The sequence below is a fragment of the Haemorhous mexicanus genome, chromosome 16 (genome assembly GCF_027477595.1).
Source record: "Haemorhous mexicanus isolate bHaeMex1 chromosome 16, bHaeMex1.pri, whole genome shotgun sequence".
Lineage (NCBI taxonomy): Eukaryota > Metazoa > Chordata > Aves > Passeriformes > Fringillidae > Haemorhous > Haemorhous mexicanus.
Window position 1 is genome coordinate 1025692 of NC_082356.1, and position 13693 is coordinate 1039384.

The 13693-nt window shown below is 52.3% G+C and overlaps 3 protein-coding genes across 3 annotated transcripts in view; 1 reads left to right on the plus strand and 2 right to left on the minus strand.

Annotated features, from left to right (window-relative positions):
* LOC132334522 (low affinity immunoglobulin gamma Fc region receptor III-like) overlaps positions 1–13693 on the minus strand; it is a 93832-nt gene that overhangs the window by 60412 nt on the left and 19727 nt on the right. The gene's annotated exons all lie outside the window — the stretch shown is intronic.
* On the plus strand, positions 2528–3444 carry LOC132334501 (olfactory receptor 14J1-like). Its single transcript, XM_059860615.1, has one exon. The coding sequence runs from the start codon at positions 2530–2532 to the stop codon at positions 3442–3444; it is 915 nt and encodes a 304-aa protein (XP_059716598.1). The 5' UTR covers positions 2528–2529.
* On the minus strand, positions 12595–13527 carry LOC132334502 (olfactory receptor 14A16-like). The gene has a single exon (XM_059860616.1). It carries the CDS (start codon positions 13525–13527, stop codon positions 12595–12597), a length of 933 nt encoding a protein of 310 aa, XP_059716599.1.

Sequence of the window (13693 nt, forward strand, 5' to 3'; positions counted from 1 at the left end):
AAACTCCCCAAATATCCAAGGGCGGCTTTTAGACAAAAGCTGCAAGGACAGACAGGTCTGGCTGGCCTTGGCCTCTGGTGACTGCGTCAGTATAGGGACAAAGGAGCTCTGTGCTCAGTGAGGTGGGGACTGAGGACAGCAGAGGAGAGGCATGGGAGGGATTCAAGGGTGGTTTCAGAGATGGTGGATCCTTTTGATGTAGTAGAGAAGAGCCAGAGAAAGAAAAAAATCAAAGCTAAGACCAGCTGGGGAAGCCCATATTAGGAACAAAGAGAAAGGAATTTCCCTCCCAGGCAGGGCTGAGGTGCAACACATCCCCCAGAAGGAGCCTGGGTCAGCCCAAGGCTTTGTGTGGGCAGGCAGAGGCAGGCAGGAGGCAGAGCTGTCAGCAAAGGAAGGGGCCAGCCAGGTAGGGCAGCCGGGGGATGAGCACAGCCTGCAGGGATAGAGGCACAGGGCAGGGACACCGTAGCACAGCCTGGGCTGCACAGGGCACAGGCATGGGCAGCAGCTGCCAGGCCCTGACAGAGCCAACTTGGGCAGCACTTTGGCCATGGCTGCTGGGCCTGGGCCTGAGCCAGGAGCAGGAGACAAGTGACCCTTGCAGGCCTGGGGCCTCATGCCTCCTTGTCCCTGCTCAGCAGCCTGGCAGGGGCCGCCCCATGCTCCTGCCCTTGGCACTGCACATCCCCACATGCCAGTGCCCATCCTGGGAAGAGCCCTGAGCAAGGAGGGAGGGACAGGATCTGCCTGGCCAGGGGCTGGGGCTCAGGCCTTGGCCCTTTGCATTCCTGGAACACATCCAGCTTTGCTCAGCACCAGAGACACTTTTGCCTTGTTTGTCCCCAGCTGGCATCACTGCCTCCAGTGTTCTGCTCTACCTGGAACCTGGGGACACGTTCTCAGACGGACCCATTAAACTTCACGAAACTTTAGAGTCTAAATTTAACTTTGAGTTCTTGAGAAGTTTTTTGAAGACTCTCTCAGGGACTGAGTCTGATGTAAACAACACCAAATCCCTGAGAGGGTCATTAAAGTCTTTGTGCTGTGTCTGTGCTGCTGAGCTGGGCCAGGCTCCTGGCACAGAAGAAGGTCTTGGAAACCAAGAAGAGCTCAAAAAGACATTTCTCCTGAGGAGCAGCTCCTCTCCTAGCCCAGCAGGGCTGAGGGCACTGCCTGCAGGTACCTGACAGCAGTGAAGCAGACAGAGGCTCAAAGCAGCTGGAAGGACAATTCTGAGCTCATTCTTGGAGACATCTTCACTACTTCTGACACAGTCAGTCTCTGGCTGCAGGGATCTCCTGAAGCTGACCCAGGACAGGACTGATGTGACTGTAAGAATGGCTCTGGTGCTGTTTCTGCTTTGGGGGAGGATGTGCTGCAGAGCAGGGCTGCCCTGGGCACCGTCAGAGGGACAGGGCAGGATGGCTCCTGCTGCCAGGGATGGCTGCAGGGGGTGAAGCTGGGACTGAAGCCAGGGCTGCCCAGGGCTGTCCTGCAGAGCAGGTCCTGCAGCCCTCAGGGCTCTTGGCCAGCCAAGGGCATGTGCCACCTGCCAGGGGCAGCTCTCAGCCTGCCTGGCAGCTCCCCATGGATGGTGCAGGGGAGAAGTTGGAGGTGGAAGGAGCGACCCCCATCAGGGCAGATTCTTTCTGCTGTGGAGATGGTGCTGTATGGCCAGGGCCGCTCTCACATTTCTCCTAAAGGGAAGGGAAAGGGGCTGTCAGCTTTGGCTGTGTCACTGAGACTCCTGCACTGTCACCCTGGGCATCAGCAGATGTGCCCCAGATTTCCCTCAGAAAGTGCCTCCTCAGACTCCTCTCCCTACAGACAGCAGCAGCAGCACCTTGGCTTGCAGCATCTCTGTTTGCCTTCCCTGCCTTTAAGGCCCTGCTGCCAGGGAGATGGCCCTGGGCAGTGCCCTGTGCTGGGAGGGGTCTGCAGGGCAGAGCTGAGCTCCCGGGGCTGGGCTGGGCTCTGGCAGCACTGGCAGGGACAAGGCTTGGATAGAGAGAAACAGCTCCCAGTAGGCACAACTCCAGGCAGCAGAGAACCAGACCAACCCTTTGTATTCCTTCCTGTCCAGCTGCACAGGCAAAGAGCGAAGAGTTTGGAGAGATTGATTTGTAAACTGGAGTCTTTAAAAAGGCCACATTATTTTTAAGTGTAGTTTTAAATTTGTTCATCATGTACTCGAGGGAGGTGAAATGAGCAAAGGGCACCTGTGTGGGAACAGCAGGTCTGGCTGCTGTGGGAGCCCTATTTTCCTCTGGCGTCCCCAGTGTTCAGGCTGAGAGCAATGCTAACAACAGGACTTCTGACCCCTCTAAAAAACAGACAGTTACTTAGGAGCCCAAACCTAAACTCAAAAAAAAAAAAAAAAAAAAAAAAGGAAAATGAAATGAAAGGGAAAGGAAGAGAAGCAATTTTGAGTGATTGTGTAAGAAAACAATATAGGATTAACTCAAGGTACTTTGTCCAATTTGTCAGTGTTGTCTGTGAGCAGATCACAATGCCCAGAGTGAAGAAATGTCCAACAGCAGCTCCATCAGCCACTTCCTCCTGCTGGCACTGGCAGACACGCAGCAGCTGCAGCTCCTGCACTTCTGCCTCTTGCTGGGCATCTCCCTGGCTGCCCTCCTGGGCAATGGCCTCATCATCAGCGCCGTAGCCTGCGGCCACCACCTGCACACGCCCATGTTCTTCTTCCTGCTCAACCTGGCCCTCAGCGACCTGGGCTCCATCTGCACCACTGTCCCCAAAGCCATGCACAATTCCCTCCGGGACACCAGAACCATCTCCTACTCAGGATGTGCTGCACAGCTATTTCTCTTTGTCTTTTTCATTTCAGCAGAATTTTCCCTGCTGACCATCATGTGCTACGACCGCTACGTGTCCATCTGCAAACCCCTGCACTACGGGACCCTCCTGGGCAGCAGAGCTTGTGCCCACATGGCAGCAGCTGCCTGGGCCAGTGCCTTTCTCACTGCTCTTCTGCACACAGCCAATACATTTTCCCTGCCCCTGTGCCAGGGCAATGCCCTAGGCCAGTTCTTCTGTGAAATCCCACACATCCTCAAGCTCTCCTGCTCCAAATCCTACCTCAGGGAACTTGGAGTTTCTGTTTTCACTACCTCTTTAGCATTTGGTTGTTTTGTGTTCATTGTTTTCTCCTATGTGCAAATCTTCAGGACTGTGCTGAGGATCCCATCTGAGCAGGGCCGGCACAAAGCCTTTTCCACCTGCCTCCCTCACCTGGCTGTGGTCTCCCTGTTCCTCAGCACTGCAGCCTTTGCCTACCTGAAGCCCCCCTCCATCTCCTCCCCTGCCCTGGATCTGTTGGTGTCATTTCTTTACGCAGTGGTGCCTCCAGCCCTAAACCCCCTCATCTACAGCCTGAGGATTCAGGAGCTCAGGGCTACAGTGTGGAGACTGATGACTTGACGATTTCAGGAACACTAAACTGCTGGCCAGTCTCTGCAAGTCACTTTTAATTTGGGTTATCTTTGATAGTTCTTATTTTTTTTGTTGTGGTGGTTTTTTTTACCTTTGTTGTAGGTTTTTAATATTGTCCACAAAGAAATGCCACTGTTTCTTCCATTTGTCATTTTGTTTCTGTCCACCTTTAGTATAGTCCCAGACTTTGTCAAGGAGGAGCTCTGCTCTCAATGTCTTTAAACAAACGAAAGGATCTCCAGGCAAAGTTTTCACTGGAGGTGCTCCTTTTGTTCCCTTCTCTGGAGCTGCAGCAGCAATGTCTGTGTGCAGCTCTGCTCCTGCTTGCCGCACCATTCCTGATCCAGGCCTGGAGCCATGGGCCTTCTTGCCCACCTGGGCACACTGCTGGCTCATGTCCAGCCTGCTGTCCATCAGTGCCCCCAGGTCCCTTTCTGCCTGGCCACTGTCCAGCCACTCTGTCCCCAGTCTGTGGCACTGCAGGGATTGTTGTGGCCTAAGTGCAGGACCCAGCACTTGGTCTTGTTCAACCTGACCTCATTGGATTTGGCCCTGGATGCAGCCTGTCCAGGTCCCTCTGCAGAGCCCTCCTACCCTCCAGCAGAATCACACTTGCAGCCAACTTGGTCACCACAGTTCCATGAGGCCCTACAGTGTCACAATGGTCTCCATTATTCCAGGAGGCTGCATAGAGTCACAATGGCTCCTTTGTTCCATGAGACCCCTTTGGTGTCACAAATTCCCTGGGATCCTTGAGCCCTGCAGTGTCACACTGTCCCTTGGTCCCATGAGGTCTCACAGTACAACAATGCTCTCCTTGGTTCCAAGGTGTCACAGGGGCCACTCAGTCACAAGGGGCACCACGGTGTCAAACATGATTCCTTCATTCCATGAGTCCCTGCAGAGCAACACTGGCCCCTTAGTTCCATGGGGCCCTGCAGTGTCACAATGGCTCCATCATTGCACGAGGTCCTGCAGTGTCACACTGGTCTCCATGGTTCCACAAGGTCACACAGTGTCTCAGTGGTCCCTTGGTTCCATGAGGCCCCAGAGTGCCCCAATGGATTCCCTGGTAGTGCAGTGTCACCCTGCTTACACAAGACCCTGCAGTGTCACAAGAGACCCTTGGTTCCATGGGGCACCAGAGTGTCACAATTGTTTCCTTAGTTCCACAAGTCCCTGCAGTGTCACAATGGTCCCTTGGTTCTGTTGGGCCCCAGGGTCTCACAAGGCTCTCCTCGGTTCTGGAGTGCCACAATGGCCCCTTGGATCAACGAGGCCCTCCAGTGTCACAGTGACTTCCATGGTTCCGCGAGGACCCAGAGTGTCACACTGGACTCCTCGCTTCCATCCAGCCCCACAGTGTCACAATGGGGCCTTGGTTCTATGGTGCCTTCAGCACACAGTGTCACTGTGATCCTCTTAGTTCCATGGGGCCCTGCAGTGTCACAATGGTCCCTTGCTTCCCCAGGGCCCTGCAGGGTCACAATCATCCCAGAATCACAGAATTAACCAGGTTGGAAAAGACCTTGGAAATCACCACATCCAACCTGTGCCCCAACACCTCCTTGTCACCCCAACCATGGCACCGAGTGCCACATCCAGTCTTTGCTTAAACACCTCCAGGGACGGTGACTCCACCATCTCCCTGGGCAGCCCATTCCAATGCCCAGTCACCCTTTCTGTGAAGAACCTGTTCCTAATGTCCAGCCTAAACCTCCCATGGCACAGCTTAAGGCTGTGTCCTCTTGTCCTGTCATTGTTCCCTGGGAGAAGAGCCCAACCCCCCCTGGCTGCACCCTCCTGTCAGGGAGTTGTAGAGAGTGATGAGGTCTCCCCTGAGCCTCCTCTTCTCCAGGACAAACAACCCCACTCCCTCAGCTGCTTCTCACAAGACTTGTATTCTAGATCCCTCCCCAGCCTTGTTGCTCTTCTCTGGACACGCTCCAGCTGCTCCATGGCCTTCCTAAATTGGGGGCCCAGAACTGGACACAGCACTCGAGGTGTAGCCTCACCAGTGCCGAGTGCAGGGGAAGAATCACTGCCCTGCTCCTGCTGGCCACACCATTCCTGATCCATAGGAGTTCCAGGGGTTGGATGGGGGAAATGGTAGGGTGGGGGTAGGGACAAAGTCTGATTGATTGTCAGCCACGAAGGGTCTTGATTTTCATATCTGTTCAGAATGCATTAGGAGGTGCTAGGGGTCAATATCAACTGGGGATTGCTGATAGCTATATAAAAAAAAGAAAACTAAACTGATCTAAACAGCACAAAATAATTTATTCTTTTCAATCTAATATGTTCATTTGCATACATTTCTGAAATCTTTCTAATTAACCACAGAAGAATTGAAGACTTGAATTCTTCCCATGAGCTTGTCTTCTTTGGGTGTTTTGAACAAATGGGAATGAGCCTTTCTCACTGAATTTCTCATCTGAAGAGCTGAAGAAAGAAGAGGCCTCTGGAAAACTAAAATTCATCACCAACCTCCAAGATACTGAGGATCCATCCCCATCAGAGCAGGAATCAATAGAAATGGGCACAGCTTTGTAGCTGCCCCAGCTTTGGGATGGGCCCTGAGCCTGGAGCAGGAGCAGCTCTGGAGGGCCCCAAGGCTGGGGCTCTTGTGCTGCCCTGGGCAGATGGGATGGCAGCAGGGGCTGCAGAGCTCTCAGGATCTCCTGCAGAGGAGAGCAGGGCACCCAGGGAGCCTCCTTTCTCTTGGCCAGGCACGTTCCCCCATGGTGGGGCTGAGTCCTGTGGGAGCTGCAGCTGCTGCTGTGCCCTTGCCAGGGGCTGAGGCCGTGGGGCTGTGCCCAGAGCAGCCTGGCCTGAGCAGAGCTGTGGGGCCAGAGCCGGCTGGGCTGGGCTGGGGAGAGGCCCTTGGTGCTGCCCAGAGCTCAGGGCAGCTGGGAGAGCTTGCAGGCAGCTGGGCCGGGCTCAGAGAGCCTGGCCCAGAAACCATTAGTGTCCATCTCAGCCTGGCTGAGTGTGCAGGGGCCAAGAAGAGCAGCCCAGGGTCTGCAAGTTCTCTGTGTGGGAGCTGAGCTTGTGAGCCCTTGAGCCCTGCCAAGTGCTGGGGCTGCACCTCCAGCTCCAGAGGAGATGGGACAGATGGGAGCAGAGACAAATCATTCCTGCTGCATTCTTTCTTGTTTTTGCTCATACAGGTGACCTGGATCCATATGTAGAGGAGGTGTTTTGTGACAGATAACTCTGGTAGAGTGAGAAAAATAATGCTATGTAGCTGAAAATATTATTTCAAGCATAATACACAATGAGGGAAAAAGACACATATGATCAGAAGAGCATCTGAGTTTTTCAGAGGATGAGAGACTCATTGATGTTCCAGTAGTCCAACCTGTACAAATACTTTCCTCAGGACTGCCTTGAGATAAGAGGTGACCACCAGAGGCCAAGACCAGCCAGAGCTCTCTGTCCTGGCAGCTTTTGTCTGGGAGAAACCCTTGCATATAGGGAATTTTTCAGGGGGAGTATCAAATTTGGCCGTGAGCAAATGAAAAGACGGATAGTTCTTTTTCCATAGGAGGGAAAGCACAGAGCCCCAGTGCTCCAGGGGCTGATGAGAGGCAGCCATCAGCATGCCAGGATCAGCTGGACCTGTCAGGTGGGCTCTGGGAGGCCAAACCAGCCAGATCAGATCCATATCCCCTTGGTTCCACAAGGCCCTGCAGCGTCACAATGTTCTCCTTGCTTCTGCAGTGTCACAATGGCCCCGTGCTTCCATGAGGCCCTGCAGGGTCACAGTGGCCCTTTGGTTCCATGGGGCCACACAGTGTCACCATGGTCTCCATGATTCCATGGGGCCTTGCAATTCCACAAGAGAAGTCCATTGTTGTGTTTTTTACAAAATGCTGTAGTATTTCTCTTAGCATTTCTACATTAATAGCTATCTTTCTTTTGAAATACAAAGACTTGCAAGAGGCTTTTTCCCTTGGCATTTAAATAAAAACAAGTGGTTACCCTGACCTGTGTGTCCAGGATTCTTCCTGAGCCCTTCTCTGTCCCTGCAGGGGCAGTGCCTGTGAGCAGAGGTGGAGGGAAGAGACTCCCAGCACAGCAGCACAGACAGGGACAATGGCCCTGGCTCTTCCCACATCTGCCCTGCCCAACTCCAGCCTCTCCTTCCCAGCCCTGCTGTGGCTGTAAGGCCAGAGTGCTCTGGCAGCTTGGTCACTGTCCTGCTGCGTGTCCCTGCTGTGGCCACAGGCAGGGACAGGCCATGGGCACTGCTGGGACACAGCTGGGCTCCAGCACAGCAGCTCCATCAGCCAAGGCCATCTCCTGAGGGCAGGGCAGGGAGGCTTTGCTCTCCTCCAGAGCTGCTGTCAGCAATGTGCCCCAGGAATGCCCTGGCACAGCAAAGCCCAGTGCCTGGGGCAGAGGGGGAGTGTGCAGGGGGGGCTCACAGCAATGTCCTGGCACAGCCAGAGCTCCTGGCATGGACCTGAGGGAGCAGCAGAGCAGGGCCTGGGCTGTGTCTTTGTTCTGGGAACAGCTTGGGAAGGTGCCCCAGGGCAATTGTCCCACACCAGCCCCTGCAACCACCATTGCCAGCACTGGCCTCTCCCCACCTGCAGGAGGTTGTTTGTCCCAGCACAGAGGGACACCAAGTGACCAGGCCAGCTGGCCATGTCTGCTCTGTACTGAGGAGATCTCAGCAGTGCATCGTGTGTGTGTGGGGAGATGAACCCCAGTGAGCACAGACACCATCAGCAGCACCCGGGGGTGGCACAATTCCAGTGGCACAAACAGTGCCTTGAGGCCACTTCACTCTGAGAGTAACGTCCTCTGGGAAACCACCTGAATTCTTTGCTGGGTTGTGGTGAGGATTGCATAGAGAGAAATATCCCAAGCAGGGAGGCTCTAGGGGAAATGCTCAAGGCAGCCGTGGACTGCACAAAGAGACACTGGATAGAGTGAGGGTCTGTGGGAAGAAATCAGAGCTGCCTCCCTTTTGAACCACCCCAAGGACCTGGACAGGGCTGTGCTGTGTTCTGGGCACTGACCTGGAACTGAGAGATATGGAAAAGGCCTTTGGTGTCAGGACTGTTGAGAAGGCTGGGCAGTGTCCCTGTGGGACCTCTCTCAAACCCCTTGGAAAGGCCAGAGCCATGCCAGAGGGTCCTGGGCCCTTGGGAAGGGCAGACATGGAACCAGTCTGCAAACAGGGCAGGGAGGGGGACTGGGAGAGCCACAGCCTGGTCAGGCTCAGCAGGGAAGGGGATGTGGCAAATCCTCCTGCAGCCATTCCAGACACTGGCAGGACAGGGCAGGGACTGCAGAACCCCCATGGGAGGGAAAAGAAGGGGATGTTGTGTGCCCAGACTTCAGCCAGGCCTGTGACAGGGTCTGCGGTGCTCTCCTCAGAGCCAGACTGGAGAGAGCTGGGCTGAAGGAGTGGAACATGGGGTGGGTGGGAATTTGGCTGAACAATGAGGGTCAAATGTCATCCACGGTACAGAGTCCTCTTGGCAGCCAGGCCCTGGTGACAGCCCTCAGTGACCAGCCCTTGACCACCAGAGTGGAATATTTCTATTGTCTCTAAAATGGCATGAAATGCACTTTCAATTCCTTTGTGGATGCTGCCAAATTGCAGGGAGTCTCTGATTGAACTCATCTGGTTAATGGTGACTGCAAAATGTAATTGGGCAAGATGACTGGGTTGGGTAAATTTGTCTTGCCATCAGGTGCTAAGCAAGCCACAAGAAAGGGTAGAAAACCTTATGCATCAAAAGAAAGGCAGTTTAATAGAGAAAAACCCAAACCCAACCAAAAAAAAACCCAACTACACCCAATCAAAAAAACCAAAGTACCACCCACCCACAACAACACAAAAACTCCACAAACAAACCAACCACAAAATAAAAAGGCCACAAACAGAAGTAAAGCAAATCCACAGGAAATTTCCTATCAGCAGAAAATGTTTGACCACCTTGTGGCAAGGGAATATTCTGTATGTGTAGGTGATGTTTTGAAAGAAAAATGTCTTAAAAAATAAATTAATCCCCTACCCCCTTTCTCCCCCCACTTCTCTCAGGTGATTGCTGATCATGGTGTGACATGGAATGGAACATCCCTTGGGTCAGTCCAGCCCAGCTGTCCCACCCCTGTTCCCCAGGAACACTTGCCCACCCCAGGCCCATGGGTTGGGGGGTTGCAGATGCCTCATGTGGGGTGAGCACTGAGACAAGGACAGGAGAACAGAACAACATTTACTCTTGTCAAGGACAGCAGAACAGAACAGCACAGCCTTGGAGAAACTGATTAAGGATGTACCTCTGGCAAACAGAAGTCACACAAAATGCAATCAGGATGCCAGCTCAGCTCTGCTAGGCTGACAAAACAGAAGTTATGCAAAACAATAATACTGCTCTTACTCAAAAGGGGGAGTTGAAGAACAGCCACCTAAAAAGGACACTGGATGCTGCAGACAAAACCCAAAGAACCATGTAAGGATTTGTGATAAGGGATGCAACTATGTCAAAGAAACTTAAATGAAGTGGGGATAACTAATGGATACATAATCAGTGTCTGTGATAAAAACTCTGGTCATTTAATGCTCAGTGCACCCGAATGGAGGAAGGATGGCCTGAGTGACCGCCATGCTGTAATAAAGAATACCTGCTTTCAAATACTCAAAACTCTGTTCAGAAATTTGTATCCAGCAGATTTCAGTATCAGTGGTGTCCTTGACTCCATTATGCCCCACAGTTTCACAGGGGCCCCTTGGTTCCATGAGGCCCTGCTGTATAACAATGGACCCTTGGTTCCCTTGGGTTCTGTACTGTCAAAATGGCCTCCTTGGTTCTGCAGTGCCACAATGCTCTCCTTGGTTCCACAGGGCCTTGGTGTGTCACAACAGCCCCTTGGTTCCATGAACTGCCAGAGTGTCACCCTGGTCTCTTGGATCTGCAGTGTCACAATGGACAATTGGTCACAAGCAGCCCTGCTGTGTCACCATGAATATTTGGTTCCATGGGGCCCCACAGTGTCACAACAGCCCCTTGGTTCCACGAGGTTCCACAGCATCACCATGGTCTCCTTGGATCCGCAGTATCTCTATGGACCATTGGTTCCATGTGGCCCTGCTGGTTCACAGTGGTTCCTTGGTTCCATGAAGCCCCACTGCATAGCAATGGAATCTTGGTCCTGTGAGGTTTTGTACTGTCACAATGGTCTCCTTGGTTATGGACTGTGACAATGGACTGTAGCCATGATATTTTCTGAAAAATCCTTTCTTTAGGATTTTTCCTCCTGAGAAGCTGAGAGGCCTCAGGAACAAAATGTAAACAATGATTATCTGCTTCAGTGGAATGCAACAGGTGGATTTGTGATTGGTCTCATGTGGTTGTTTCCGATTAATGGCCAATCACAGTCCAGCTGTCCAGACTGTCTCGGTTAGAGACAAGCCTTTGTTATTCATTCCTTTTCTATTCTTAGCTAAGCCTTCTGATGAAATCCTTTCTTTAATTCTTTTAGTATAGCTTTTAACATAATATATATAATAAAATAATAAATCAAGCCTTCTGAAACATGGAGTCAACTTTCTCGTCTCTTCCCTCATCCTAAGACCCCTGCGAACACGGTCACAAATGGTGACCCCGAGGAAAGAACCATCACAAATGATGACCCCGAGTGAGTGAAGAAACCACCACAATTGGACCCCGAGTCGTGAAAAATTCGCACAATTTGCTGACCCTGAGTGAAGAACAATTCCTCATTTGGTGAGACCCCAGAGGAGCATTGCTACATTTGGGTAAACCCCGAGTGTGTGGCATTGATGGTCACTACACAAGTGACTGCAGAAGTGGCTTCTAGCCAGGAGCTGGAGGGCTGAAGACCCTGATTCAGACAGAGTTTACTGCCAAGGCTGACCACAGAGGAACCTTTTGAAAAGTCTCCCAGACAAGATGTCCAGAAGTCTTCACAGCACAGAGCAGCCTGCTGGAGCCCAGAGGACACTGTCAGCATAGTATAGTATAGTATAGTATAGTATAGTATAATATAGTATAGTATAGTATAGTATAGTATAGTTTATTATAATATAGTATTGTAAAGTAATAATTTAGCCTTCTGAGAACATGGAGTCAGATGCATCATTCCTGCCTTCACCAGGTCTCCCTGCAAATACAATACAAAAAAACCAAACCAAAGTCCCGTTTGTCTCTCAGTCCTGGCACAGAAATTTTTAGGGATCTCCCCATCAGGGGATCCATGGGGGGTTTTCCACAGTTGTCCACAATGGGTCAGAGCTCAAGGCACAGCTTCTCTGAGCAGGCCATACTTCCAGAGGAGAGACCCTGGATCAATATCAATCACAGAATGCTGCAATCAACTCTGCTTGAAAGAGAACAGCAATAAAATACACCCTTTAAAATAGGAATTAGAAGTCTTTTTATATCTTAACATATGATCTGCATGAGGGAATTGAGTTCACCATCAGCAAATTTGCAGATGACACCAAGCTGGGCATGAGTGTGGATCTGCTGGAAGGTAGGAGGGCTCTGCAGAGGGACCTGGACAGGCTGCATCCAGGGCCCAAATCCAACAAGGTGAGGTTGAACAAGACCAAGTGCTGGGTCCTGCACTTAGGCCACAACAATCCCTGCAGTGCCACAGGCTAGGGACAGAGTGGCTGGACAGTGGCCAGGCAGAAAGGGGCCTGGGGGCACTGATGGACAGCAGGCTGGACATGAGCCAGCAGTGTGCCCAGGTGGGCAAGAAGGCCAATGGCTCCTGGCTTGGATCAGGAATGGTCTGGCCAGCAGGAGCGCAGCTGCTGTGCTGCCCCTTACCTGCCCCCAGTTCTGCACACAGACATTGCTGCTGCAGCTCCATAGAAGGCAACAAAAGGGGAATTGCCAGGAATAACTTGGCTGGGAGATGCTTTAGGTCACTTAAAACCACTGAGGGCACAGCTCCTCATGGGCACAGTCTGTGGCCACAGCAAAGGTGGAGAGAAACAAAATTAAAAAGGGCACAAGCAAATGCATTTCTTTTGGACAATATTAAAAACCTAAGACATAGGAAAGAAAAGAACAAATCAAATACAAAACCCAAGTATTTTCAAAGACAAAATGTATTACAAGTGACTTGCAGAAACTGGTCAGCAGTTTAGTGTTTCTGAAACCATCCAGTCATCAGTGCCCACCCTGCAGCATTGAGCTCCTGGTTCCTCAGGCTGTAGATGAGGGGGTTCAGGGCTGGAGGCACCACCGAGTACAGAACTGACACTGACAGATCCAGGGATGGGGAGGAGACGGAGGGGGGCTTCAGGTAGGCAAAAAAGCCAGTGGTTACAAAGAGTGAGACCACGGCCAGGTGAGGGAGGCAGGTGGAAAAGGCTTTGTGCCGGCCCTGCTCAGAGGGGATCCTCAGCACAGCCCTGAAGATTTGCACATAGGAGAAAACAATGAACACAAAACAACTAAAATATAGAAGAGCACTAAGCACAATGAGCCCAAGTTCCCTGAGTTTGGAGTGTGAGCAGGAGAGCTTGAGGATGTGTGGGATTTCACAGAAGAACTGGCCCAGGGCATTGCCATGGCACAGGGGCAGGGAAAATGTATTGGCCGTGTGCAGCAGAGCATTGAGAAAGGCACTGGCCCAGGCAGCTGCTGCCATGTGGGCACAAGCTCTGCTGCCCAGGAGGGTCCCGTAGTGCAGGGGTTTGCAGATGGACACGTAGCGGTCGTAGCACATGACAGTGAGAAGTGCAAAATCTGCTGACATGAAAAAGGAAAAGAAAAACACCTGTGCAGCACACCCTGAGTAGGAGATGGTCCTGGTGTCCCAGAGGGAATTGTGCATGGCTTTGGGGACAGTGGTGCAGATGGAGCCCAGGTCGCTGAGGGCCAGGTTGAGCAGGAAGAAGAACATGGGCGTGTGCAGGTGGTGGCCGCAGGCTACGGCGCTGATGATGAGGCCGTTGCCCAGGAGGGCAGCCAGGGAGATGCCCAGCAAGAGGCAGAAGTGCAGGAGCTGCAGCTGCTGCGTGTCTGCCAGTGCCAGCAGGAGGAAGTGGCTGATGGAGCTGCTGTTGGACATTTGCTGTGTCTGCATATTTCAACCTACAGAAGGAGCAAAGAAAGGGCAATGGAGGGGAGATTTCTCACAGAAAAGTCAAAGCCCTTTCTCACAGACCCTTTCCTGCCACCAAACAACTCCCCCATCTATGTCTAGGGGAACTTCCTTCACCTTGGTTGCTGGAACC